The 24,063-nt window shown below is 42.9% G+C and overlaps 1 protein-coding gene across 6 annotated transcripts in view; it reads right to left on the minus strand.

The window, feature by feature from the left end:
- scrib (scribble planar cell polarity protein) overlaps positions 1-24,063 on the minus strand; it is an 80,336-nt gene that overhangs the window by 10,444 nt on the left and 45,829 nt on the right. For 3 of the 6 annotated variants that reach the window (XM_034108691.2, XM_034108690.1, XM_034108688.1), the window contains exons 9-33: positions 23,137-23,255; positions 22,791-22,990; positions 22,150-22,316; positions 21,585-21,712; positions 21,197-21,313; positions 20,835-21,014; positions 20,359-20,751; positions 18,564-18,626; positions 15,891-15,980; positions 15,203-15,280; positions 14,793-15,110; positions 13,535-13,615; positions 11,717-11,965; positions 11,122-11,232; positions 10,872-11,048; positions 10,649-10,765; positions 10,122-10,310; positions 9,875-9,994; positions 8,119-8,175; positions 7,523-7,579; positions 6,799-6,879; positions 2,296-2,367; positions 2,100-2,153; positions 1,713-1,766; positions 1,060-1,182 (exon numbers count right to left, since the gene is read on the minus strand). In XM_034108691.2, the coding sequence (XP_033964582.1) occupies positions 1,060-1,182; positions 1,713-1,766; positions 2,100-2,153; positions 2,296-2,367; positions 6,799-6,879; positions 7,523-7,579; positions 8,119-8,175; positions 9,875-9,994; positions 10,122-10,310; positions 10,649-10,765; positions 10,872-11,048; positions 11,122-11,232; positions 11,717-11,965; positions 13,535-13,615; positions 14,793-15,110; positions 15,203-15,280; positions 15,891-15,980; positions 18,564-18,626; positions 20,359-20,751; positions 20,835-21,014; positions 21,197-21,313; positions 21,585-21,712; positions 22,150-22,316; positions 22,791-22,990; positions 23,137-23,255 (3,395 nt within the window). Of the gene's footprint in view, positions 1-342; positions 454-1,059; positions 1,183-1,712; positions 1,767-2,099; positions 2,154-2,295; positions 2,368-6,798; positions 6,880-7,522; positions 7,580-8,118; positions 8,176-9,874; positions 9,995-10,121; positions 10,311-10,648; positions 10,766-10,871; positions 11,049-11,121; positions 11,233-11,716; positions 11,966-13,534; positions 13,616-14,792; positions 15,111-15,202; positions 15,281-15,890; positions 15,981-18,563; positions 18,627-20,358; positions 20,752-20,834; positions 21,015-21,196; positions 21,314-21,584; positions 21,713-22,149; positions 22,317-22,790; positions 22,991-23,136; positions 23,256-24,063 lie in introns of all 6 variants that reach the window. The other 3 variants (XM_034108687.2, XM_034108686.2, XM_034108692.2) reach the window with 2 other exon arrangements.

The following is a 24,063-nucleotide window of genomic DNA, read 5'->3' on the forward strand; positions in this document are numbered from 1 at the left end:
GGATGTTAGTAAAGTGAAGGTAACTCAGACTGAGGACACACACGGAGATACAGAGCAGGCAGACTGTAAATACAGAAAGGGGGGGGGGGGGGGTTGAATATTAGTACACGAGCCACACATGGATGAATGGATGAAGACTGGACACCAGTATGACAGATGATGGCACTGGAGTACAAAAACCCACGATGAGCGCATTCCACACGTCACAGTACGTCACAGGCCCCCCGACACAGTGCAGGACAAACTGCTCCAGTCAGGAGGGGGCGGGGGGGGCGAGATCAACCAATTAGCATGCTTTTTGTGGTTTTGACCCGGGGGGGAAGTCCGGGCAGCACGGCCTACCTGGGGGGGCTCCAGCACTGCCAGTGAGCGAGGCACAGCGGCAAACGCCTTGTATGCCTGCTTCACGTTCATGGGGAACTCGTCGGGCGAGGTGGGGGAGGGGGCGCGAGGCTGCAGGGGGAGGTTTGGGTGGAGTCATGGAAGGTGGGGAAGGTTCATATGGTAAAAGAAGAGGAGGTGGGGAGGACGGACAGACAGAGACATGGAGGAGAGGGAAGACTATGAAAAAAACCAGCTGACTGAGGAGGAGAAAAGGTGACAGCATGGCGGCTGGTTTCATGAGACAGAGGAGGGGAGTATGCCAGAGCAACACACACAGTAGGGCTTGGAAAATCCAGAGCCATGACAGACTTATTTGTATGAGAACCTTTATGAAACAAACAGGAAGATATGAGATGAAATCGTAGCTCCTTCATTATTTACCGATCCAGCTGTGCTGCTTGCCAAAGCTAGAAATAACATTTGAGAGAGCAGTTATTATGAGAAACGATTCAGGAGCTCAGAGGTGAGCTGGGTGCTCTGATTCTCAGGTGTAGGAGGTCTGCACCTGCACAGACTTATCTATCCTGCACAGACTTATTCATTTAGGTCACCCTTTCTTTGGTTCTAGCTTCTTTGGAAACAAAATCATTCTGGTGTTTATGAGCGGTGTGCAGTCAGAGGCACAGAGCTGAGAGTGGAGAGAACACAGCATTATGTGGTGGTGAGGGGCCTTACAGAGGTCTGGGAGTTGAAGGGGGAGGGGCCATGCTGGAAGGGGTTAGGACTGTGGCCCTCCGGTGTGCCAGGGGAGGGGCTCTGCCGCATGCGCCCCACTGGCTGGATGGCACCCGGTCGTGTCTGGAGAGAGAAAACAAATGATATTTAAGAGGGATCACTGAAGTCAATATAGACTCAAATGAAACATTTGCTTGTACAAATATTAAATAACACTTTCACTTAAACCAAACTTTAAGATGAATGACAAATCAAAATGAATGGAACCTATGCTGAATATGAAACAGAGCCTAATTTACCAATGGATTGTTTTAACATGGTGTTTTTCTTGTCTTTATCACTTCTTTCTTTTTTATCTTTACAATCTCAAGTATTGTTTTATTTTAATACAGAGGATTACAGGCTCCAAGGGTCCCAGCAGAAAGGTACTATTAGATGGAAAACATTTGTGTAGCATAAGAAATAAAAACTTCTCTATTTTTGCTTTTGGGTTGGAGCTCTTTGAGATTCTAATATTGTAACAGTTTAAAATGAATAGAAAACTAAATACACAAACAAAGGGTACCTATAAACAAGTTGTATTAAATGAGATTATATTAATATATTTGTAAACTGGTGTGATGATCTATCTCTACAATACACTTCAAACTCACTGAAGATGGAGAGTTCTCGATAGCAGTTGGAGTTGAAGTGTAATGAAGGTTTGCCTGTAAAAGAACATTTGAAAATATACTTGAGTCCTAACAGATAGTTACCAAATGTTCACTATTGGAAGATGCCAGGCCAAATATAGACACTATCAGACAATGCAACACAGGCAGGGTTTACCTTAAGTATAGTATTTATTCTACTGTTAAAATAAAAAAGAACAGTGTCTTATTTTCCTATGAAGCTGGAGGAGGAGGAGTCACATGCTTTTCCGGAAGGGCAGTAGCAGACACGATAGCCAAACTAGTTGTTTTTCTAACAGCTGACGCATGTGCTAAAAAAAAGGTTTAACAATCAAGGCCAGAGCAGAGAGGGCCACGAGACCCACTTACAAAGCGGGTCTCCCTGCCTCCACACAGGGAGCTGCTGGAGGAGTGGTGGCTGGGCTACGAGTGGAAGGACAGGTCAATACGGTCAACTGGGAAATGCTTCTTCTATAGGGGTAACAATGACTCATGGAAAAGGATCAAATAAAGGAAAATATGGCAGGAGGATGGTGGAGGAGGGCTGGGTGTGCATGCTGCTCACCGGTTGGATGGTGGGGGAGTAGGGGGCGTCTCTGATTGGGCTCTCCGTCCTGTTGAAGTCAGAAGGAGGCGCCTGGAAGAGCAAAGATCAAACAGACATAGACTTAGTAACTGCTCTCACTCAGACAAACAGAGTAGTAAAGGAATACAAGGTTCACTGGTTAGTCCTGTAGAGAAGTGCTCTTAAAGTCAAATCAGCCGTAAGCTGTTGCTGATAAACATGCACTTTTCTGTGCAGCTTGCAGATCAGTTCCTCTGTGACTCATGACCTCCCTGGCAGCTGCTGGGACACACATTCCAGCCGGTCCGGACTATGCGCCGACAATGTGCCCAAATACCTGACGAGATGCCACCAGCTCAGGGCTCGCAGCAAAACATGCACCAGTTCAGCTGGCACAGTAATCCCCCTCTGCAATGAATCAGTAAAGCTAACAGTATAAACCAAAGTGTAGGGATTTATTATATCCATTGGGGCCAAAACCGTTTTAGATGTACATTTCCATTTCTCAGCGCCCTAGAAGATGTATGCAATCATGCAATAACTGATATTGTTGGCCCGATAAATGGCATTTGATTTATTGTCATAATGGAAGTATTGATTAAACTCCTTTTTTTCCAACAATAGCCCAAATCTAAAGGATTGTTACAATTCTACATCCCTCCTATCGTTTTTTGCTCACAAAATTGTACTTCGGACACATGCCAACCAAAAAACAGCAAAGGGTATTCCTTTGGGTTTAATTGACACAGCTTTTAAAAAAGTTCCACAAATGTTGTTGGAACAGTTTGATCCGTTTCAAGGGACACGAGTGAGCCACACCACAAACAGTGCGCAGGAACACACCATGCTGCCTCCAAACCACACTCAGGCAGGCGGCTTGCCTTGCTGAACAGCCAGGGCTTCAACTGGCCCTGCTTCCCGTAGCCCACCGGGGGTCCCGACAGGATCTGTTGTCCAGGAGGACGGCCCTTTCCTTTGCGATTGGCCACCAAGAAAGGGTTCTCTTTGAAGCAGATGGGCTGAGAGTCCACCAGGTTCTCCTCTTCTCCTTCTTCTTCTGGTGCAAATGTCGATGAGTTAATGGTTGTTGATGAGCCAGCACTGTCAGTAATGGAGGTCCCATTGGGGGAGAACTGAGATTCATGGAGATGTTCCATGTTCAGGCTGGAGAAGGACTCGGGGTCCGTGTGCTCCAGGGGATTTGTGGGGTTGCCTAAGCCGAAGCCCAGGGGCTCTAAAGGAGCTCCGTACTGGGCCTGCAGGGGAGCCTCCATGGGAGCAGTCAGACTGACAGAGGGAGAGAACTGGACAGGAGCAGAGAGGGAGGACAGTAACGTCACACTGACAGAAGGATTGAAAGGAAAACTGCACTCACTCAGAAACACACAAAGGTTATTACCGCTAGAAGGATTTAAAGAAAAATTGGTTTAAATATAGAAAAACAATATAGAGGAGAAACGGAAAAAAGCGAGTTCCTACAAACATATTAAATGATAAACCGTACAATTTGTATCTTATTTTCATTTAGGTTTGGCCATTTATCTTTTATGACGTTGCTACAACAGGAGAACAAACTTAAATACTGATTTTCACCAATATTAAAATGTTATTTGAAGGCGAAACCTGTGTGATATAATGTCTGCCCACGTTAATCTGTTCTTGAACAGGAAATGTGTGCATCAGGACAGTAGGTCAAAGATAAAACAGGAAGCTAGCCTGTAAACTATAATGGATGTTAAAAACACACTGTTGTTATTGTACCGTCTGATCTGCTGATGTGATTTTTATTTAGTTTGACTTCTTTCCATAAAGTACAAGTAGAGTACAATGTTTTTCTAACCGTTAACCAAACTTACTGAAACCAGACGCAGCTTGTAATAAAACTAGAGTACTCCTTTAAGAGCAGTTGGGAGGAAATGGTAATTAAAAAAGATCTACTAAGGGACGTGTGTTGTACCCTAATGAATTAACCCATTGTCAACCAAACTTTGAACAAATACAGCAAAACAAGAACAGATTTGGCAACACAAAATATAGAACCTATAACAAAACTACCAAATCAAATCTGGCATAAGAGAAGAAGAGTAATTCCCCTGCCTCATGACGTCCTTCTAAAAATAATAGACAAACAAGTCTGTAGCTACTTAAAGAGTTAGTCACCCCACTAACTCTTCCCTGAAGCCTAGATCATAAATTACTCGTCTTTCAGGACTTGTTAACTGCTGCTGAATGCCACTGGAGGACAGCCTCTTAGCCTTTGCCTTTAATAACCATAGTATCTGATCAGAGGGACAGTCAGGCTCCAGCACACCTTCAACTCCTACTGTACTCCTACTGTATTGAACGTAGAGGACGGGTGACATCGTTGAAGGGAAAAAGTATGAAATGTTTAACCTAACCCCTGTAAAGAAACCTGATACCATAACCAAAGAAGTTTCATGTTTTCATGAACGACCAAAATGTCTTCTAAAAAGCTTCAAGATAACTTTGATTTATCAGGTGTGACCTTGACATATCTGCTGACAATCAAAATAGCCGCGCTAAAAATACAACGCGCATTGTGAGCATTGTAATGTGGCTCCCTACATGCTGACTATAAGAGTCTGTGGTGTGATGAGGGTCAGTGGGATGGAATGTGAATGAGTGCCCTTTTGGCTCCGACTCAGACTGCGAGGGACAGCTGGGTTTCAGAGAGGAGAGCCTGCCATGCTGGGAACCAGGAACTGAACCCTTTACCTCCACACTGTACTACAGTATATTGATAGCCGAGTACATGAACATCCATTTATTTTTAAATAGAAAACTGTTTTTACCAGTAGTTTTCATCTCATCTGCGTCTAGAAAAACTCATTGTTTTATTTGAATGATTCAATTATCAAATGTCCTTACAGGGACAATAAAGTATATCGTAATTTTCTAGATTCCTCTCTTTTTTTTGGATACCTATTTCATAATGTCAGTCATTGAATGCCTGAATGTTCATTTCTCTCGATGAACGTTGGTAGACTGTAAACATCAACAACAATGACGGAAATAAATCCAACATTAACATTCTTGTAAGGGATTATACAATATTGTTTTTTTTGTTTAAATATAATTACAATATTGTCAATAAACCAAAAGTTCCTTTCAAAATGAATGTATATTACTACATTCAATTCAGTCTTGACTCTTCATGTCTACAAAAGCCAGCTCTGCAGCACATCATGCCTGACCCCTCACTTCCAATAAAAGTCACGGTAAACTTAAAAGTAAAAACCCACTTTGGCTTTATTCAAATTCCTAAACCACTTCTCAACCAGAACCAACTCTTGTTAAGCCTTTGGTCACAACTTGCCGGCAGTAATGAAGGCTAACTGTGACACAGCGTGAGCAGTACCACGTGCGCTGGAGCAGCAAATCTTGGCGAGCATTAACAGCTGCAGATGAGATGTGCTTGAAGTTCTCCTGGACAATCTTACAGGCCAGAGCTGATAAAATCCTGATAGCGTTCTATTTAAAGTTATGTGACTTAAATGGCAATAAAGATACAACAATCCCTAACCCCTTAACCAGTTGGGAGGATAACGAATAGTATCTAGGAGTAGGTAAGGAAAAAAGCGTTCTTATGCTTTTGGTGATCAGGTTTCAAAGAATTCTAAGCATGTCTTAAACCGAGTCAGTCATACAATCTTCCATTCTCACCACACACAAACTGGATCACAAAAACACAGGAAGAAAGAAGACAGAAGGAAAGCATTAACCTAAAAACAGCCAACTCTCGCCGGTTGAACATGTCTATACTCACGTTAGGATGGGAACAGGACAGCGCAGTATGTCCACTCACACTTACTTCTCTGATGGCTTTGGTAACTCCAACTGAAACACTTGTCAGTCCCTCTGTGAGGGTCCCCGACCTCACTGTCTAGCACTCCACCCACCCAAGAGACTCCGTCCAATACAGAGCCAGACAAGGTTTAAAATATCGCAGAGGATAGGCTGGCTGAGAGGGGGCAGCTGTCCCCTTCCCCCCCCATGTCGCCACCTCTTACACGTCCTTACACTTTGGTCATACTTCCTTTCAGGTCCATCTCAATCTGTTGATACTTTCTTTTGTCTGGGTCTTGATTCCTGGTCTTCACATTGTTTTTTCAAACTCCTTAATCAGTCCTTGATCTTCATGACATTTCTTCAGTCCAGTTTGCTCCTATTTGATCTTCTGCATTGATGTCGGACTCGTTTGCATCCTTCTGACGTGATAAGTTGTATGGTTTTGACCTCGGAGCACTGTCAGTAATGTTGTCATGGGGTTTTGCACATTCCCGCTCCTGGGGAGGTATCTAGGCGGCTCTAGGTCACTCCGTTACGTGGGTGTAAAAAACCCTGCAGGATTCCTCCGAGGGGTCTATTCTGAGCCTTGAAGGCCATTTCCAACAGAGCTCAATAGGGTTCCTAACAGTTAGTGTAAAACCTGTGTATGTTGGACCGATGTTTGGAGACATTACAACATGAGGGGAGACTTACCCTGTTGAGCTTCTGCAGACTGGTGGTGGGCAGAGCCGCCAGGGTTTTGTAGTCAAGTTTCAAAGGTCCAGTGCCCATGTTCTGAAGAGAAATAAACAGTCATCAAATGTAAGAGAGGGGGTGGGCTGAAGTTTATTACACAAGTGACTATTTTAGAAAATTGTTCAGCAAAGAAATAATAGTTTATGACAACTCAAGATTTTATATTTGTAGGGTAAACAAAGTAGGAACGGATGGGCTTGGGGCAGATTTCTTTCCCTGGCAGTTACAGTACACAAGACGCAGGTATAACAGATCCACACTAGGTGGGTCAAATATTTAGTTACAAAAAAAAAAAACTTTTCTTCCCAATTTAGTCAGTCCCTAAACCTAATGGGCACTGTCGCTGCTATTGGATCTATATTAAATACAAAAAACATGTGTACCTGTAGGAGTTATTAGAGGGTAATATACATGGCCTTTATGCTAGTTTTATTGAATTCTCTCGTCTAGCATCAACAACCAGCTGCCTTGTCAATCATAGTAACATCTACCAGCAAGTTAGAGTACTCTCGATATAACTTTCTCAATTTTAATGTGTTACTTTTTTAAGGACATAGAGATTATTTTCTCTTGGTTTTCCATTAGAAATAACATGTTAAAATCTGTGGCAGTAGTGCTGTGGTATTTCTGATCAGACTTCCAGGAAGGCTGTCTGCAGAGCTGCCGATGAGGAGTGTCTCACCTCAGTCTCCTCTTCTAGCAGGCGGTTTGCCTCCTCTCGCTCCAAGCGCATATGCTCCTTCACCAAGAAAGGAAGGGAAGGAGGAGGAGGAGGAGGAGGAGGAGGAGGAGGAGAGTAGAGCAGGGAAGAGACCCGACCAACCATACACAGTGATGCGATGAGAGGTGAAATGGAAGAGTTACAGAAGAGGAAAGAAGTGTTTCAGTGGAGAGGTGGTATGGAGATGGGATGATCAAATCAAACACACGAATAGTAAAGGAGAGGTGAGATAAAAACAGAAGGGAAAGAAAGGATAGAATCCGCACACATTAGAAAGTACTCTATTCATTAGCTACGGGAGCAGAAAAAAAGCATGCAAGGTGGGACATTGCAGGAATAGCTTTCAAACACATTACCACACAGGGTGCAGAGGAAAAGCTTCATTCACCCGGTCACAGACTAACTCTAAAAGCTCCACCCTACAGTACTGCGCAGACTTCTGCATTTTCTATGGAGCAAGAATTGTGTTATCTTACCTTGCTGCATCGCTATCTCTCTGCTGATCTGATACAATTTTCCCTTTCCCAAAACAGTCATGGGTTTTCAAAATCACTTACCACTTTCTCCATCTCTTCTCGCTCCCACTGTGATGTCTCTCTCACCATCTCAGACTCCTGGGGGAAAGCAACATTTCAGATCTTTACAATTGTAATAAGGGTGTCTTTTTTTGATACACTTATATAAATGATTTCTGACTGTGTGTGTGTGCTCTACAAAAAATGATCAAGTGAGCAGAGGAACAGAAAGAAGCATTCTATAAACCAACAAGCCCCTACATTCCTTTGGTACGGGCAGACTACCAAAAGCTCATCTGAACAAAATAAAACAACTGTGTTGGCGCTTTCTGGGAGCTGCGGTGAAAAGATAGGTATGTGCCGTGTGCGTGGTTGGGGAGAGAGTCAAAGTCCACGGGTGTTAAAAAGTCCACCTGCTAACACCAAACTGCTGTGGAAGCACAGTGTTGGTGGGACAGAACTGCTGTTCGAAACAGCTGATTCACGTGTTGACTTCCTGGTATGTGGAGGTACTGTGTTTACCATATTCTGGGATCTTGGGCTTTGTCTGACCTTAACTGCACAGATAATGTTAAATTAGAAATTCAAAAGGGGCCCTATTATTATTTTCAGGTTGATATTTCTATGTGTGCTTCTACTGTGACATGTTTACATGCATAAACGTTCAAAAGGTCTTTATTTTTCTCATATTGTGTGTGCTACAGCATCGCTTTTCACCCTCTGTCTAAAATGAGACCCAGTCTGCTCTGATTGGTTAGTTGTCCAGCTCTGTTGTGATTGGTCAACCACTTATGGCGCATTTCTATTGCAGGGCCTCACTCGGCTTAGTACGGTATAGTTAGGCCTCGTTAGGACTGGCTCACTTTATGCTGCGTTTCCATTACAGTTTAGTAGCTGGGGCAGTAACTATAGTAACGCAGTGTAGGCGGAGCCGTGACGTCATCTTCAATGCGAACCACAGAAAAACAACATCAGCCGTTAGCTGTTAGCACTCAAGCTCACAGCTCCTCATATCGGTTCAGAAACTAGACACAAGTTAAATAAGTACAAACCACAGACTGCCTGTGTCATGGCGAATACAGTCGCTGGTTTATTTATGTCTGTAGGCCGTTGTTGTGAGTGTGGACGGTCGGACCATATACTGCGTTAGCTTAGCCGATCTCCATTTAGAAAACACACATTTTAAAAGGTTTTTCGCCTGCCGTCTGTCTGCAGACTTGTCAAAGCATTAATTCATGGTTTTTACTAACCGGTATCAGTATGTTGTTACTTCGGCATCATTTTGAAACGTGTATTACAATTAAATCACGGCCAATATGTTCATTTTGTTGTAGTTGTAGCCCCCTTGCCAGCGATTCTCTCTCTAGTTTAGCATACTCAGTCCAACTCAGCCTGGTTGTTGGCCCGCTAAGAACCTCGATTTTACGGGGCCAGAAAACTGTGAAATAGTACCCGCTAGCCGGTACTACGCCAAGTGGAAACGCAACCAAAAACGGGCTTAAACCGCGCTGTAGTGGAAATGCGCCATAAGAGTTGTTTTGCCTCTTAGCCTATAATGTACAATGTCTTGGAGCGCTAGCCAATTAAAGTGCGATTGTACATAATGATGTCACATTATGGAAGAAAATAAAGGATTTCAATGGATGCGTTTCAGGCAGGGGGGAACTTTGGAATTTTAACCTTTGCAGACCATTTACATGCACAAAAACCTACATAACACACCCCAAAAGCATAATAGGGCACCTTTAAGATATATAATCAGTGATGATATATTATCAGTATATAATCTGTACAGTACCTTCTGCATGATCTCCATCTCCTCCGGGCTCAGGTCTCGGTCTATAGATGAGATGCTCTCCATGCTGTTCTTACGGACGATGCCGGTGGCAAATGGGTTGGCAATGATGCCGGGAGAGGCCTGGATATAGACACAAACAAGATGGTTGTTTAAAGTTTCTTTCCAAAATTAAAACAGATTGGGTAATTTTAGGAAAAAGTACATATGATCAACATTGCTGGCAATTTGTCTGCTCATGGTGTCTCACCTCCACGCCCGTCATTTTTTGTGGGTCGAATCCGTCACACATCAGCATGACCAGAGAGTCTCCTACAGCCCGGAGCACTCGCACCGCCTCTGTGTGCGTCATCCCCAGCAGGCTGTGGTTGTTCACCTCCAGGATACGCATCCCAACCTTCAGTCTGCTGTCTCTTGCTGCAGCACCGCTCGAACTCACCTGTTTAATATCAACCAAAGGAGAAGTTAGTCAAAAATACATTTGTAATTTAATGTTATCTTAAACACAACTCTAAAAACGTCATCCTTAATAATAACGTTGTCATAAAAGCTAATACCACTTTTAAATGAGTGCCAATTCTCCCAGCATTGATTGAGCGCAACCTATTGGGATTTTACTTTGAATAAAATGGACTATTTTACAAATCTGTTGCTATCCACCCAATATGGCTTGTGCAGCTAATGCTTAAAACAAAACACTCTTTGGGATTCCTTCAGAAATGGTAAAGAAAAAGTATTTTATAATATTATATTAATATAATAATGTTGTTTACATACCTTAGAGATGAAGATGCCTTCATCTGTAGGGTCAAAGGGGTTTCCTGCGTGACCCTTGGCCCCTCCACGAATACTGATGCCGAGCTTCTCCCCTGGCTGCTTATTGATTTCAATTTCCTGCAATGATGCAGACACAGCTCATCAGGCAAGGTGGTGCAAGCATTTTCCAATATTATTAAGTCTATATTAGTACATGTATATTCAGTTGTTTCGGCGGACTCACCTGCATCCCAGGCGGGGAAGGGTCCCTCCGCACCAGCATACGGATCTCCTGCTTATTGGCCAGCAGCGCTCGCACAGCTTCCTGGTGTGTGGCGTGACGCAGATCGATGGCGTTCACTTCCAAAATTCGGTCCCCGACACGCAGTCCACTTTCACACGCTAGGCCGTTAGGAATCACCTGATAGGATAGATGGAAGGTGAGACACAACAACTTGGAAAAACAACAACTCGCAACTCTTTCAAAGTCCTACCTTTGAGATGAACACCCCGGGTTCATTGATGCCAAACGGGTGACTGGCATGATCACTGCCTCCCACAATGCTCAGGCCTAGTGGCCCGCCTGACTTTAACAGGGTCACTTCCTGTTAGGGTGAGAGGTAAAAGACTTGTTTTAGCAAGGCTTTTGAGACTATTAAAGAAATCAAGACCAGGTGACAATCATTTCTACATCTAATACAAACAAACCAATCTACTGCCGGAGCTGCAACAACTTGTCCATTGATCGATCCCAAACTAAAATAATCACCAACTATTTTGATAATCGCTTAATGGTCATTTTCAACCCTTATATGTCATGTCTCTTTACAGGCTAAAGCCACTATTAGGTAAAGAGTAACATATTGGCATTATTGACAACTGGAAAAGCTACACTCTATAAAAGTAAACCATTATTCATTATTAGCCTTCATACCATGCACCATCTTCTCTGGAACTGGACCGCATTGAGGATATTGCAGGGGCCAGATAAACAAACATTAATGCTGAATGCCTGCAGGAGCTTTCTACAGCTTAGCTTTCTACATTAAAATATATTAAACACACTGAAGTCGCCCCTAGAGGTCTCACCTCGATGGGATACTCGTCCTCCATGCGGCTCAGGTTGTTCCCATGCATGGTGAGGCCGTCCTCCTCCTGGTCCGGTGAGTCTGAGGGTTCTGGGGGTGGAGGGGAGTGGGCTCGTGCCCGGGATTGACCTGGAGAGCCCCCTGGTGCATTCAGGTCTCTCTCCACCACAAGGGCAATGGTGGGGGAGGTGCCGGTAAGGAGTGCTACTGCCTGGTCATGCCTGGCCTCTGTCATGTCTACACCATTGATCTGCATCGACAGTAAAACCAACCAGGAGGGTGTCAGCCCACCAGGACGCTCCCAATTTAAACAGGCCACAGGGGCCATTGGACGATGAACATTAAGAAAGAAAGACATGCTGAAAATGGCATGCAGCCATCAGTCTTCTCTCATCTCTATCAAAGTGTCTATTCAACATCTAAAAAATGATGATCAGTTAATTGCAGTTTGTGAGTGCACCATGTGAGTACTGTTAATAGAAAAAGAAGCCAACGCCTGTACAGAGCAACAGGAAGAGGCAGAGAAAAGGAGTGTGAGGGGGGAACAGCGGGCTGCTGCTGGCAATTTAAGCTGGCAGAGCTTCCCTGATGCAGAAATGCTACGAGCTAAAAAAGCTATTTTCTCCCCAAAAAGTCATAGAAATGTAGTATAATCAGTTACAATTATTTTCCATCCCTTTTTTGCTTTTCTTACTTAAAACACAAGTCGAAATGTTTCCAAAAAGTTTGATCTTAAGTCAACAAAAACAAGAAAGGATATCCTTAGTATAATTAAATGACTAGTTTTGGTTTTAGATTAGGGGGAAGCTTTTAGGCATGCAAATCTTAAAACTATGCTTTGGTCCAAAGTGACACGCAGAGGTCAGCACTGACCCGACAGTACCAGCTCTTACCATCGGATGATATGCTGCTGCATACAGGCTCCGCCAACTCCAACCCAACACCATACCCACCACCAAGGAAGTGCACGTTATACATTAGTGAGCATGCAGATGTGAGAAAGAGAGAAAAGAGGAAGCCTACAAATAGATTGAAATATAAAGAGCTGAGAAACTGCCAGAGGGAAGAAGAGAGTTAACCCGGGAAGAGAGCAAAGGGGATCATTCAGGAAGCTTTTCTGAGATTCTCGGAGCAGAATGTGCATTAAAGGAACAGTAATGAGCAGGAGCAGTCTAACATTTGCCACACTTGGAAAAGGAACCGCTAAACAAAATCTTCTCAGTATGTGGGTACGAAAACATGCAATACGAAAGTTACCATTATGCTGGCGGAAAAAGCCAAGATTGGAGTGTGATCAGCAGAGGAAACAGTAGAGCATTGAGAGGTCATGCGGTAAGCCCTTAGTAGTGACAATTCTGCATCGCTTCAACCATTCAGATCCATTATTTCTATCTAACGAGAGACCTGGGTCAGAATTAGTAGAATGAGAGTTAATTCTGTGCATGTGGTAATTAAAGTAAGTCCGACTATTGTCAATATGGCACGACATAGCTTGAGGGAGAGCATTGTTGCGGGCACATTCAAAATGTAAATGATAAAACACCTCGCATTGATGACATACATGATTTGTTTCTTTGACATTATGCAAGATTGGATAAAAACTGCAAAACTGAGAAAAATGACCGAGATCTAGATCAACAAAGAGAACATCATCAGCCAATGCTCTTGATTAACATTAATCAATTTCAAGCTATTCTTAAATCCCAACTGGAGACAAAGAAATAAAACTATTCCCTTTCTCACATCTGAAAACATTGTAGCGCTAATGCTAGTTTGATAACGCCCAGAGGGAGGTGTGGGGGCGATGAGTAGTACTCACGGAGATCACTCTGTCGCCGACACGCAGTGTGCTGTCTCTGTTTGCGGCTCCCCCTTCTGCGATCCGAGAGATGTAGATTGCCTGAAACATTGACAAATGTTAACATGTTTATGTACATTTGCTCATACATTACTCAAACGGATGTGCCATTTCTGCAAACGGTTTTTTCAAGAGACATTGTGAATCTTCTGCACCTTTTCCTAATTATAAAAAAAACAGGCATGTGTGTCCGGGACATGCTGGTGGTAAGGGGGTCTGGTGCAACAGGCTGCACTGCTGCGATGACTCAGTGTGCTAACTGTGAGCTGTCCGAGTTACCGGTTAGTCACTGTGTGGTATCACGATTGATCTGAGGCCAACAAAGACCTTTCTATACAAAGTGTGCCAGTGGTAATTAATAAAGGGATTCGAAGATAGTAGCAGCCCACAATGGCACAAATCAAACCCACATGACAACTGATTAACAGCAGCCTCTGATCACTAAGACACAACAGGACTCTCCAGTACAGGCAGCACAAATCACGACCTCCGTGACATATTGGCCGATTTCTCATGCAAAGTTGTTTAGCAAATAAAAACATAGCTGAATCAAAACAGAATGTACAAACACATGCAGGAGCAAAGTCAACAGCACCTCCTCCTCAGATTAACCAACAGCCAACAACAAAGTCACTGCATCCATTTCAAAAAGCTTTTGAAAGTGAGGCAAGACTTACAGACCTGCCTAAACGCTTATGAGTCTTTTCCTCTTTCCGGGCTCGCTGAGCTGCATGAGTAGCAATGCCGTTCTGCTCTGGCCCAAATATACACCTCAGCCCGTCCAGTTAGAGTGGACTATCAGGTGTCAGGGCGGGCTATTCATATCTCCGTCTCCCTGGTGATGTCTGTAAACGGTGCAGCTAGAATAGACAGATCCCTGAGACTGTTACTGTAAACACTTAGTGACCTTACTTCCCAGAGTATTAGCGTTTGTATGGCAGAATAGTTTTAGATCATTTCTGTATCATTTTTGCCAGAGTGCCTTTTCAATGTATGTTAAAGGGTTGGGATGATTCATTAAGGGCTGCAACTAACCTTTACGTACATAACCAAATAATCTATCATGCATGGAAAATAAATCATCAAGTTTGACAAATTGGAACCTGCAAATATTTTAGGATATTAAAATATAATTTTAGAAGATGTTCTACACATTCTTTATAAAACGTTACGTCTAGGTTTAGTTAGAGTGTGGTTGGGGTGTGTTGGCATGTCTCACTGTGTCTGCTGTGCGGTAGGGGGTGGAGCCTTTGCCCCCTGCGATGCTGAAGCCCAGCCCCTTGTCGTTTCGCATCAGGCAGGTGGAGAGCCGCTCCTGTGGCCCCTTGGGAGCCGTCTCTATGTTGAAGGCGATGCCACTGCTCCGTCTCTCGCGGGGGAAATAGTCGTCTTCCGGCCTCAGTGGCGTGGTGGTGATGGCGTTCTCCGGCTCCACCATATGCTCCCGCAGCACCGACATGGAAACTGAAGCACCAGAGCTCCGAAGAGCTTCAACCGCCGTGTGATGTTCTGCTTCGTGGAGGTCCACTCCATTCACCTGCGACGAGCAGAGGGAGTGACTGACTGGTAATGCTGTTCTATGACAAAGGGTACCATAAAACAGAGGAAGGTTAACAGAACGGTTTTTACCTCTAGGAGTTTGTCTCCCACTTTTACCCCTGCTCTTGCGGCGGGGCCATCTTCAGATACTCTGGAGATGAAAATTCCCTAAAAACACAAACAGAAGATAATTTATTTGTATAATCTATAGGCGCATTCACACTGCGGTACTTTTCCCACAAAGGTTCATGCGAACTTAGTTCATGATCGCGTTCACACCAAAAAGAGCCGGTACTAAAATTAGTTCATGCGAACCTTTTTACCCCCTCGAAAGTCCCTGCTAGAGAGCAGGGACTAGAGGAGTAGCATGAAGCTGCAGCAGAGCGGCTCTTTTGTGAGAAAAGAGCTATATTTCTGATTGGCTGGGTGGATTGCAAACAACGCCCCGTAAAACTCCCAAAAAGTTTTGTGAAGCCGCCATTTTATTATCCTCGCATTAGCATTATTAGCATTAGGCCAGCGCAGAAACGCAGAGACTAATTTATGGCAACACAAAATAAAACATGGGAGCGGTGGAGATGAGGAGGTGTCGGCGTTCTGGCGATTTACTCGGAAGGCTTCAGTTCTACTGAAGCCAGTCCCCAACTCCGGGGACTTCCGGCCGGAGGTTCATGCGAACTAAAGAGTTCGCATGAACCTTTGTGGGAAAAGTACCGCAGTGTGAATGCGCCCTATGGCTTCTTTTGTTATCTACTCGGACTCCAGACACACATCTTACCTCATCATCTCCCTTGTAAGGTGTAGATCCTTTCCCTCCAGCAATGCTGATACCGAGGCCGCCAGTCTGTCGCATGATGATCAGCGAGTGCTGCAAGTTGAGGAGGGGGGAGTCAGCACAACTACTAATGAAACCCTCTGAACACCACTCAGCTCAGGACGGATTGAGAGGGAGGAGGGCCCACCATTTTGTTATTTTACAAACAACAACAAAAAAGAGTTTATCTCAAACTGTGATATACATGATGGGAGACCTCCCTCTTTCTGCCAGAGGGTGGTGTCAGTGTAATCACAGCAGCATCCTCTCACTCATGCTCATAGATGGATGGAGAGACACTTTGACTTGTCTTGAGCCTAAAGTCAGTTTTAAGTGGAAGTTGGACTTTTGTGCCTTTTTAATTGAGCTTTAAATTACCTTTTTAGTTAGTATGCTTGCCTTTGTATGTGTACTTAAAACAGCATGGTCAAAATAATTAGTTTTCAACCATTATCCACTTAACTGACAGTTGACTTCAGACATAAAGCGAACACACTTGTCTAAAGACCTCTTCAATTTAACTCACAGAGGCTTGACCCTTACTAAAAGCATACAATGTGTCTTGTGTATGTACGGGAGCGGGGCCTTTAAACACCAGGTAAGGCGTAACACTGTGTATACACTGTGTACTTGCAAGCCATGCAAAAAGGGGAGGAATTGCAAACAAATGAGGGACAGGTGGAAGGAAAAAGGAGAAAGGAGTATGTGGTGTCCTGGCTGTGAAGACGGTTTTACACTTGTAGTGTGGGTACCTGTGCATTTTTTGTAATGAGATGACAAACATTTCTTAAGCAAACAAATCAGACATAAATACAATAGTCTAACAAATACTGGCAGAGACAATTTTCATAAAATACTAAATACCACTTTAACTTTCAGTTTTCTTCTCCATCAACGAGTATTCATATAAAACACTATAAACAAAATCATGCTAAAAAAAGAAACATTGTGTAAAAAGATTACCAATGAAGTTTTGGATTTTTCTACAATTGAAAACTTTAATTGAACCCCAAAATCCTTTTCAAATACTCTCTTTTCTGAAGTGTTTTTTTTATCCATCTCGATTGTTTTGGTGTGATGTTTTTTTGTGTGCTTTAAACGCCTTACTTGTAAGCTAATACAGCTGACATCAGAAACACTAGGCAAGGCAACACACACCAAAACAAATAAATAGTAGTAGCAAGTGATAGAAAAACATTGTTTGATTTTGGGGTTAACTGTCCCTTTAAGTCATGACAGCATAACATCTATACAGGTTAACAATTTGAAAATTAGACTGCTGGGAAGTGATCGTCATCCCTCTTCATCAGTCTTGAGATCCTCTTCTGGTCGTTGTAACCTACTTTGTACCAAACAGAAGCACCTGGAGGAAGCTGGTGAAGCAGCCCATTCATTCCAGGGCAACACAGCGTGGACAGGGGAGGAAAGGGTGCAAAGCAGCAGGAGCAGGAGAAAGGTGGAGGAGCAGAGGTGTAGCGTGGCAGAACCTGGTGCTGGACTCAGATTCATTCTTCTGTGTCAACTGTCAAAGTTTGAGCTATTTTGAGTATTCCCAGCACTTAAGGAAAAGTTGATAAATGACAAATCCCTAAAATGTAGAAACATGAATGTAGAACTTGAGGAAGACGTCACAGCTGTGGGCATCCGGGGGATTCATAATGATTGGAAAAACAGGGGTTCCAACATTTCGACTTTGTCAAAGGTGGTTGATTCTACATGATATGCAATGAAGTGGACATTACCATGTCATCACATATTCTGCTGATACTCAAGAGTTCTCTACTTGATATTTACTTAGCATTGTTTATTCTGTAAATGTCCTTGCAAAGCCCAAAGATTAAACACGATCATTCTGTTTAACTAACAGCCTTTCCCGGAGGCTCCAGTATGCAGGGCTTTAAGGTTAACCCTTTCCTGTACGAACTTAAGACAAATGGAGCCGAATAACTACTAGCTTTAATAAAATGTTACTGTTAGTACCCATTTAACTTTATTATTTATTAAAATGTTGTCCTGTGACTCCTAAAAGGATACACCACACTTCCTACAGATGCACAAATGATTTTCCAAAGGCAAAACATATAAAAAGGTGATTATATTCTTTTTAAAATAACACCTCTTCTGGCCTTTCGTGGTAGATCTTACGTTTAGTCTTTTGGTCTTCAGAGATGCAACTAAAAGGTCTGAGGCTTCACTCAAACTTTTTAAATACAGAAGCATATTTTACAATTGTCACATAATGAGTCCCAATTGAAAGAGATACAGTTGGTCATTAATATAAATAAAAGAGATCGAAGTGCATGCTCAAATAGTATTAACTGAAGCTGATTGGATGCATGGATAGAACTGAACAATGTGTTAATGTCTGGAAATATAGTGTAATCTCCCAGGATGCACTGAAACACAGCATTGTGAATCCTCATTGCAAGCTTACTGTCATGGCTACTAGTCTCCTGCATCCAGGTTCTGCCACACATCTCATGAATGAGTTGTGGTTAGAGGGTCCCTAGTGATTGGCTTGGGTTAACCCTGTGGATTCTGTGGGGACTTTCTCCACCTCGGGATACAGGTGGGTGCATGAGTGGGTGAGTGAGGGACACAGAGAAATAGAGTGGACGGGAAAGAGTATGTACAGACCTCTTCCTCCTCAATTCGAGCAGGTTCAATCAGCAGATTATTGACTTGATCAAATTTCACCCCCTGTTAGGACAGGAACCAGCGAGAGGCATGCGGATTAGTCAGGCCAAAATAAAAAATATGCTCACACACACATACTAAAAAAATTCAATTAAAATCCCTTTCTCACACTCTCCATAAACTTCACCAAACACACCCAACACTCCACTGTCTGCTTGCAGGTTGTAGAACCTTCAATCCACTGGGATGGACCCCCTTAGAGCAGAAGCAATGTCACATTCACCCCCCAGCCACCAGAAGCAAATACAGGCAGAGATGGAAAGACAAGACCAAGGAGCTGAGCTACAGGGCAGCGAGAGCGGACAGGAGAAAGCAAAAGCTCCCATACCAGAATAAGCTCAGCCTCCACACCACAGAAAGCAAATTCCTCCAGGGGCAAGCTTTGATTTAGACAAAAAGCCTACTTTGTACAAACAAAAGCTTACAGTTACAGTACATTTACAAATAACCCAAGTATCTACAAGCTGACTTTACAAAAGTAATTCATAGAAAAATATATATTTGATTAAATTAATTTGATTCAGAAGAATGATGAAGAATCGTACTGTCTATAACAATTCAAACATCCCATAAATGATTATTACCATATTACACAAACAAGGATCGTTGGATCTCACATTCCAGCTCTGCCAATACATGTTCTGGTTGGTCTGAGGTCAGCCACACAAACAGACCCACATTCACAAACACACACAACACAGATTTGGTAAGATGATGATGTTTGATCACAGCGCTTAAAAGGATTTCTACAATCAGAATGATAAATCAAAACATTTTTCATTAAGATTGTTGTATTTGCTGTAAAGTGTCTCTACTGTAGGCTATTTTTATTACATGTACAGCACTTTGGCTCCACCAAAAATCGTTTATAAATGTGCTATATAAATAAAACTTTCACCGACGCAGACTTCATTCACACTTACAAACACACACACACACTGTTATAAGAGCAGAGTTTGAAATGTCATTATTGAATTAAAACAGGAGACGGCTGATAATGGACTGAGAAGTTCAGTTCAAGACTGGGCCAGTGTTGGGGAAGGAAAGCCTGCAGAGGCTTGTGCGGAAGGAATGTTATCATTACAATAAAAGCCTATCTGTTATCTTAATTCTGCAAAAACAAAGCTATTTCATGTGAAAGCACAGAGTGAATTTCTCAAATGTGTCCCTAAGTATGAGACTATACAATAATGTGTCGTTTTGGTTGTTTATGTGTCAAAAAAGTCCTAAATGATGTGAGGTATTGGAAGGCATTATGAGCAATGACCTCTGGGTGTTTGTAGGCGTTTGGTGAAGGACGGAAAGTATAGTTCGGAGACTGTTGCAGAGTTTGTGGTTAAACCACAAACTCCACTCCTGAGAAACACATTACCCTTGATTTACAGCATAGGGTAGTCGCTTCATTTACACAATGGCCCTGCATGCAATGCCACATCCTTAATAAATACTGGCAGCCCACTCCAAACTGAATGCAACTTGCAAGGTGGTGAGGGCACTCTATGCATACAGTATTAAGTGTGTGCATAGATGCAATGAGCAAGCAAAACATATATTCAATTTAAATACATGAATAGAAATGACTGCTTGTCCTGCACTATTCCTTATCCATAGACTACATTTTTACACGTGTGCATAAATGTTTGTAGGGAAATAAAAAAATGTGCTATCATATTCTTCCCAGCTATTCTCCATATGCCTGAAATACACCCTAAGAGTGGTGGGATCGCCCCTTTACCTTTACTAGACTGGAGTTGACCTGGAGCCGACTGTCTTCCAGCGCCTCCATCCTGGGAAGGTGCTGAGGGGTGCACATACCCTGCTCTTCCTCTTCCTCCTCCTCCTCCTCCTTCTCCTCCTCCTCCTCCTCTTCCTCTGGAGGCTTTGTGGGAGAGTTCATGCTCTCGGGGTTGAAGCCCTGCAGTAGGGCAGCCACGGTCTCAGGTTTGGGCAGCTTGGTGATCTTGAAGTGCTTCTTGTAGTGCGGCGTGTCCTTTCTGATCAGACGCTGCTTCTCTGCGGGAAACACAGGCCTCTCTTCCTCGTCACTCCTCTCTCCATCTTCCCTGTCCTCCTCGTCGTCGTCATGCAAACCCCGGATGATGGGCTCTTCTGCAAAGTGCACAGTGGGCTGGAGAAAAGAGAAGATTGAGATTGAATTTGAGATTGAAGATGACATGTAACTAAATGTTGTATCATTTTGTAAATATTCACCTCAATGTACTCCACTTCCATCTCGTCCAGCTCGTCATCATAATGAGGGGCGTGGCCATCTACAAGGTCCTCCCTCTGCGACGTCACATTCTGCCTCTCCTCATGCGAGGTGGCCGACAGCGTGCTATTGGACACCTGAGAGTCATGGCTCTGATTGGAGAGGTCACTGAGCCGTTTCTCCTAAATCAAAAAGTTTGATTCATCAGAATATTGTACAAAAGTCATGACGCCTTTTGTCTACTTCCTACAGCAGCAGGCAATTTGTCACAAAATAAGATTAGGGCAAGAAAATAACAAATCTCTAAATATTAACTGTCAGAATAGACACAATAATCAATATACGGATAGTATGTGGTATGTACCTGTGAATCAGGAGACTCTTCATCCCTGGATGTGTAAGCTTCATTCCTCCTCTCCTCAATCACCTTCTTCATCACCTTCAGCTCATTGGGGTGCGGTGTAGCTCTTCGCTGGAGACCCTGAAACAAAGTTGGTAACAACAACTTTAGTCAATCATAATGTTAAACAAGTCAAGGAAAATGTCAGATGACTTTGTGACAGTAGAAATATATTAATTTGGACTTTATGTCAGACTTGAAGCATTATAGTTTTCAATCAAGAACTCAATCAAATGCCAACAGAGATGTAGTATTAAGGCTGATAACTAGAAAGCCAAAACATGTAAATAATCTGAGCAAAACAGTATATATAGAAGATATAAAGTGCCACTGTAGTGCTGTGTTTCCTCACTCTGCGCTCTGCAGCAGCCTCATCGTCCTCCTCCTGAGCCTTGGTCTCTTCCTGGAACTGAATGACTGACACTCTGTTCAGGTTGCTGTCCGTCCAGCTGTCGTCCACACTGTTCTGTAGCAAGTTCTCTGCGGAACAAAAAAAGTGTCAAATTGAGTTTCTAGCTGTAGATCAAAGAATCTCTTCCTGAATATGAGTCTCACAATCCATATGTGTTTTACAAGCTATTTCTGCTATTGAGCTTATTCAATCAAATCTATACACAATAACAAATAGCTTCAAATATAAGGCCGGAAATACAATTAGTCATTAAGGCCTTAGTACAACTGTAGTGATCTCAGTATTCAAAATAGGGATCAATTTAAGGCATATGATACAAAATCATCATTAAATAAAAGTTATGATAAACAATTGATTTAAACGTTAATGCCGTGATAAGCTACATAGAAGATTTGAGAAGCCCTTTAAATGGCTGACAAAGACTTTCTCTATTTGCTGTACGTCTAATAAAATATAACGACGATCCTATAAAAACGTCACATTGTGTTTACTGAGTGCTGCTCACCGAGGCTGGGGGAAGGCTGCTGAGGCAGTAGATAGCAGGTCAGCACCTTCTCTCCTGTCTGCTCATCATCCTCTGTCTGGAACTTGAGCATGGGCTGTGACTGGTTCTCTGCGAGCCACATGGCCTTCAGGTTGAGGTTTGTCAGGGCAAAAGGCAGGTTTTGTAATCTGGACAAAAGAAGAGGTAAGGGATGAGCCGGAAACTTTGAATTCTAGTAGGTTAAATGACATGGTCTTGGATATTTGAAGGGCCATCGCAAAACTCAAACCTTGCTATTTAGAGTTTATGCGACGTTATAATTAATGTGTGTATACCTCAATGCTGACAGAGAAAAATAATTGCAGGGATAACCTCCATAACTCTGCAGACACTTTGCTCCCTTTGGAAATGGGCCACAACTCTTTGACAATGATGCATTTGCTTGAAGTTTTCTAATAGATTATTTTTACATAATTTAGCAGCAGAGCTTTTGAAAAACATCCCTACAAGGTTATACTGATCACATTTAACAAGGGCACAACTGCAGGATGCTGGTAATGCTGAAAGTCCATTTTGGCAAAGGCATTCCAATGAGATCTTTGACCTTGTCATGTATAGTTTCCGTGAATCAGTTACAGTGCAGGGTGTTAAGAGAGGTTTACCTATTTCCGGCCACATCCAGCACATGCAGCTCAGTGGCATCTGCGAGCTCAGCAGGCAGTTTGCCCAGGCGATTGTCTCTGAGAGAGAGGACGTTGAGACAGGCACAGCCGCCCAGCTCTTTGGGCACGGTGCCCAAATGGTTGCGGTCTACATTCAGGTTGGTCAGCTTCTTCAGCTTGCCCAGCGAGCGAGGAAGTGACTTTGAGGGAGGGAGAAGGAATTCATTAATATTCAGTGAAAATGATAAATGAGGCTTAATAACTGTTAATTAGACTAAGGTATAAGGCATGTATACATCCTAACTGGGTCAGTGTGAGGCTGTATGTGTGGTTTGTATCTCCTTACCTCTAAAAGGTTCTCTGTTAAGACGAGTTCTGTGAGGTTTTCACACTCTCCTATTGAATCAGTCAGTTGGGTCAGTCTGTTTTGGTCCACTTTGAAGATAGACAGCTGTTTCAGGCATCCTGGACAAAAACACAATAGCAGTTAACAAACAAGATGGCATTTACACTGACATATTTTAAATGGATCCATGCGCCAAATGAAATTCAATTGAAAACAGAAAAACAGATAACAGGCCGTATAGGTTGAGTTCACTAGCATTATTCTTCCAGTAGAGGGCAGTGTTGTTATTTAACAGAGCACAGTCTCCATGCACAGTTGGCCTGCTTCTGTTCAACCCTGAGCCTGTTTTTCAGGTCTCAGGCTCGAAAATGACATTCCCAGAACAAATTACCATATCTTCCCTTCTAAAAAGGGTTAAATTAATAATCTTTGTTCTCAAAGTAATGATAAACCTGTGAATTGGATGTAGAAAAGTCAGAATCAATATAGATGTTTTTTATTTGAAAGAAAATTCAGATTGATGCAAAACAAGTGAAATTTGACCTTTTTAGAGAAATCTAGCACAAAAAAAACACTTCTGGGGTCATTTTCCATATCTCTGGCCCCCCTTGGTCAATTTTGACGAATGAAATCTCTTTATAACCGCTAGAGCCAATTGAATCGAGGGAAAGTCCTACACACACAAACACGTTACCAAATAAGGAGTGAGAGTGTGGCCAAAACCAGAAGCTGCATACACTCTGTTGGCTACCATTAGCAGCTAACTTTTTTTCTCCGATTTGTACATAAAAATGGAATTATGGATTATAAATAATTATTTCAAAGCGACAGACACATTATTAACCGATTCAGCCGCGTTTTTTTCTCGTTGTATTGCCATTGAACACGTCTTTTGATCAGATTGACAGCTACGGTAAGACGATCTCC

Source organism: Pseudochaenichthys georgianus, chromosome 20, assembly GCF_902827115.2.
Source record: "Pseudochaenichthys georgianus chromosome 20, fPseGeo1.2, whole genome shotgun sequence".
Taxonomy (NCBI): Eukaryota; Metazoa; Chordata; class Actinopteri; order Perciformes; family Channichthyidae; genus Pseudochaenichthys; species Pseudochaenichthys georgianus.